Source organism: Oratosquilla oratoria, chromosome 24, assembly GCF_046742065.1.
Source record: "Oratosquilla oratoria isolate Oo_2021 chromosome 24, ASM4674206v1, whole genome shotgun sequence".
Taxonomy (NCBI): Eukaryota; Metazoa; Arthropoda; class Malacostraca; order Stomatopoda; family Squillidae; genus Oratosquilla; species Oratosquilla oratoria.
In genome coordinates, this window is record NC_134800.1 from 16,651,484 (window position 1) to 16,656,483 (window position 5,000).

At 41.4% G+C, this 5,000-nt stretch overlaps 2 protein-coding genes across 2 annotated transcripts in view; both read right to left on the bottom strand.

The window, feature by feature from the left end:
• Nucleotides 1-1,320, bottom strand: part of LOC143038693 (uncharacterized) — a 10,954-nt gene extending 9,634 nt beyond the window's left edge. Inside the window, exons 1-2 of the mRNA XM_076208251.1 lie at nucleotides 502-1,320; nucleotides 280-382 (exon numbers count right to left, since the gene is read on the bottom strand). Coding sequence (XP_076064366.1) covers nucleotides 280-382; nucleotides 502-1,256 — 858 coding nt within the window. The 5' untranslated portion in view covers nucleotides 1,257-1,320. The remainder of the gene's footprint in view (nucleotides 1-279; nucleotides 383-501) is intronic.
• LOC143038479 (ficolin-2-like) overlaps nucleotides 1-5,000 on the bottom strand; it is a 224,632-nt gene that overhangs the window by 36,746 nt on the left and 182,886 nt on the right. The window lies entirely within an intron of this gene.

Sequence of the window (5,000 nt, forward strand, 5' to 3'; positions counted from 1 at the left end):
TAGAACCTGTATAAATGTATGTTTACATGTATGTGTGTGTGTATGTTTGTATGTGTGTGTGTTTGTGCGTTTGTGTGTGTGTGTGTGTGTGTGTGTGTGTGTGTGTGTGTGTGTGTGTGTTTGTGTGTGTGTGTGTGTGTGTGTGTGTGTGTGTGTGTGTGTGTGTGTGTGGTTGTGTGTGTGTGTGTGTGGTTGTGTGTGTGTGTGTGTGTGTGCGTGTGTGTGTGTGTGTTTACGCATTTTATGTGTACATATTTGTGTTTGCTAAGGGTATCTTACCTGAAAGCACAATTTTTTTTCATGCGTGTCGTTATCGTTGTCGTGAGTCGAAAACATATGACCAGATTGTCGTGACAGACTGTCTCCAGCATCACCGGTATACCTTTAGCAAGAAAAAGGAAAAGTAGAAAAAAGGTTTTATAATAAATAACAACACTGAGTGTATTGCTCCAAGGCTTTAGTCTCACTAATACTAAACTTTTTATCATCACGATGCATTACCTTCCGCAGTTCATGACGTATTTAGAGTCTGAGTCCTTAACGTTGAAAAAACCGTACTTGGCCCACCTTGTGGCGTTGTCGAAGTCGGCCAAGTCGATGCGGAGTTTCTGGAGGCTGTGCGACGTCAGGTGGTGAATGTTTTCGAGGCCGAGCCAATGCTCACCTTCCAGGTCCCCGAAGCCCTTCTCGTACTCTAACCAAGTACGATAGAAGTTCTCGTAAGGAGGGAGGTCCTCGCGTCTTTGAACCACGGTCCATCCTCCACCATCTGTCTCCTGATCACAAAAAGCTTGGAGGACCCAGTTGGGACAGCAGGGGAAGGGATAGATTCTTCTGACACCATGACCGGAGTCTCCTGCCTCCTTCAGGTCAAGACAGTGTCGAGGACGGGGGGACTCCTTCTTGGACGTAAGGGTTTGAGGTGGGGACTGGGTGAGATTTTGTAGGGTGCGGAGCAGCTCTTGCATGGGCAGAGTCTCTGCTGTGTTCTGTAGTTCCTGGACAGAGCTTGACAGCTGCTGGATGTCCAGCGTCATGTTATGAATGGCCAGTGCCAACAAGGGTGACTGCTGCAGTGCCTGTGGATTGCTGTCCTCATGGCACTGTGCCAAGGCACGGCTGACGCAGGAAGATGCAAACCCCGCCAACTCCAGGAGCGAGGAGACGGAGGCAGCTGATAGTTTGTGTCCGCCACACGAAACTGAGGCGGCCGAGGTCCAGACCAAGACTGCAATTGGGTGAAACACGAACGTCATCGCGTACAGCTTGTTGTCTTCCTCCACACCAAGTATCTGTCAGGTAGCGTTGCCCCAAATGGCAGGAATACTCTTGCGCCGTGGTGTCACGGCCCAATGATGATCTGGCGAGTGATGTTCCATTATATTATGCGCCCGACCAGAATACCACATCTAACCAGGTTATGAATTCAGAAAGCGAGGCGTTTCATCAAATCAGGTGGAACGAAGTCCCTTTATGAAATATAATGCATATAGACTACTTCTTACTCTCATTAATAGTAATGATAATAATGATATAGGTAATAAAAAGGAAAAATTTTATGGAAAAAGTGTTTCCACGATTGCCGCTGGTAACTTAGCTCTCTTAACAGACGAATGCACAGTGAGATAGACCCAAGGTCAAACTCATGAGCTTCATCTCAGAGTTCACTCATATCACCACATTCTATTCAGATTGACTGCTGTTGAGGATACCTTGCCTCTATCTACATTTACAAATGTCTACTCGTGCATCTACATATTCATGCATATAAATATGCATTTACCTAATTACACGTGCGAATTCTAATATCCAGGATAAGCGCTATGCTCGCGGGGCACTGTCTCTGTGTTTCAGTTAGTTACAAGCGGCATTAGGGTCGCTTCTGCTGTCTGACTGTTATGTCTTTCCGTGTCATTGCACGAATCTTTATAGCCTTCAAGCTCCTTGTCCATCAATAAATTTTCAACATCCTCTGTTTTTTTTTCGATATTACACAAGAAAGTATTACTTGCCATTTATGTTAATTTCTTTCATGCTTATGAATACTACTGCTATTCAATATTTCTCCTTTCCCCTAATGTTGGCAGTGCCAACTTATCTTTTCTTCATGTATCCTACCAACCGTTTTGGTTTCCTCGCTTTGATTTGTTTTCTTTACTTCTCAATCTTTCGCATTTGTGCTGGAACTGCACCACTACTACTTAATCCAGTGTGAGGCGAATTAATTTCTTTTACATTTTTTTTGTGATGTTTCCATACAAATATTGGAAAGAGTCTCATATATGTCAGGAGTCAATTTGTCTCTCCTGTAATCTGCTTGTTATATGTTACCGGTGACATATTGCTACCTTTTCGTTTCCTCCTCCTTGGTAACGGCCTTATTCTGCATTTCTATTTTAATTATACCCTTTCTTACTTCTGTCCACATACAGTATTTGTATTTTTATATACCATATATAATTTCATCATATGATTCATTTTCCACGTGCAGATTCAATCATATATCTTTCTTAGATCTTCTTGTACCAACTTACAATCCTCCTCCTCTTTTACTCTTCGCCATCTTAATGCCACCAGCAAACTTCTTCAAGAATGTTATTGATCACATGCATAAAAGCATGCGACAAAAGTTAGAAATGATACACCAGCAAGCTTGAATTTATTATTATTTTGAGTTCTTCAATTTCATATTCCCTTTTCTGGTATGTTTTCTATTGTCTGCAGCCTTCTGCAGATCTAGGTTTCGTGGTCTGCAACGTAACAGTGCACTGTAATCCCACACGTATTTGTACAATGCACTCTTGCTGAGCTTACTTCTTTGGTGGATCGAAGAAGTTGAAAAAAAAAAAAAATCAACGCAGCGAGAAATGATAAATGTAAAGTTATTTTGAAAATTTAAACAGAAGCAGACGAAAACAAAGTTGTGAAACTGGTGACTACAACAATATATTTAAACTGAAATTATCCAAATCTAAGCCAAATATTTAAAGAGTCATACGAATAGCGTACTCTTCCTCTAAGGTAAGACGATGCAATCCTACAGGACATATTCACGCTTAGACTCTTGATTGATTCAGTCATAATTATGAGGCTTTAGTCGCACTAATACTAAACATTTTGTTATCACTCTGCATCTCCTATCACAGTTCATTTGGCGCCCGAGACCCTGGCTTGGAGGAAACCGTACTTGGCCCACCGTGTCGTGTTGTCAAAGTCGGCCAGGTCGATGCGGAGCTCCTGGAGGCTATGCAAAATCAAATGGTGAAAGTTTTCGAGACCGAGCCAATGCTCACCCTCTACGACCCCGAAGCCCTTCTCGTACTCTATGTATGTACGATAGAAGTTCTGGTAAGGAGGAAGATCGTCGAGTCGTTGAAGAAGTGTTTATCCTCCACCATCTGTCTTCTGGTCACAAGAGGCGGCTAATCTTGCTCATATGATGACATTCTTTCCAAAGTGACTCCCGCTATGCAGTCTATCTATTATAACATTTACCCCTATTTACCCGTATATCTAATAGTATTTACCTGTTCTGCTTCTGACCCAGGGCGGTGGGCAAGGTGCAGGGATGACCCGTCATCCAGGAGGTGCTCAGATGGGAGGGAGGGTGGGAGGGGTGTGGAGTGTATTTAGGGATGGAGTGGGTGGGAGTGATTTATGCCTTTCCCTTTTTTTTGGCTACCTCCCTTGAATGGGGGAAAAAGCCTTGGTATATGTATGTATGTATGTATTTACCTGTTCTTGATAAACAGGGTACGAACTATAATCGTGGGGCAACCCGCTCTGATTGCATTGATAAAATTTTACTAATAACTTTGTTCATAAAGTCTGACCCTACCCTTCCTTCTCCCATGCTGTAATATGGGGGCCTGCTACCCGGGATTTCAATTTGATAGATCTAATTAGATTGATCCTCATGAATAAATAGATCAATGACTGGTAAAATGCATCAACTTAAAAAATATATATTTTTCAAGTAAGTAAATCATACCCATTTGCCAACCCTGATACCTCTCGCTAAATGCACGCAGAAGCATAACTTAGTATACCCTGTGCTTTCTATGAGGAAGGAATATTGTATACAGATGTTAGTTAAGGCGAGCTATTGACGTAAGGTAAGATGAACTTTAGGTATTGCGTGAACGGAAAGAGGAAGAGACCCTTCGGACATGTATTGATATCGCTTAACCATTAAATTTCAAATAACATTGTGCGTCACTATAAAAAGTACCCTTGACCTCCCCCTCCTCCTTATTAGTACTATTTAACTGTAACCCACCATAAAGATTACTTGCTGTCGCTCCCCCAGTTGCTATGACTCTGAATTCGGCACTTACTAGTAACTGACTTAATTTCAGCTTCAAGCAACCCCTTTAAAGCATTGTAATAGTCATGTTTGAAAATATTTCTGGACCTTCGACATATAAACTCTGATGCAGCTAAGAGTTATATACGTTACTTCATTTCCTTTTGAAATCCCTATGCAGTTAACTAAAATCTTTGGGAAGGCTTTCTGAGCCCCAGAAATATTCAAACAATCGTTCAAATAAAGAAATTAGCTCAACCGTGGATAGAACCCACCTTACCTTACTCTGACCCAACCGATGAATGGAACTTTGCCATTAACTTGTGAGATGCAAGGTTTGGTGAATATTCATTAGGGAGTGGAATACCAATCTTAAACAACTCGAAACCCTAAATTACCCATTTAATTTAAAAGATGGAGTTTTCCCTCGATGAATTCGTGAAAAACAGTTTCTTCTAAATATTAACTGTTCCTTCTATGACATAATAGTTTTTCATGCACTTTCAACTTTCTTCACTTTCTTTTCATCAGTGTAGTATTATGAGTCACTCATCTGTAGGCCCCATGCCACTTTCGTCCTTCTTAGTCAAGTACTTAGTATCAGTATGGAGTGAATTAAACGTAATTTTCTTCTTCCTTTCTTCCGAATGATATTACACTTCTATAACTTATTTGGATTAAGTACAGCAGAGGA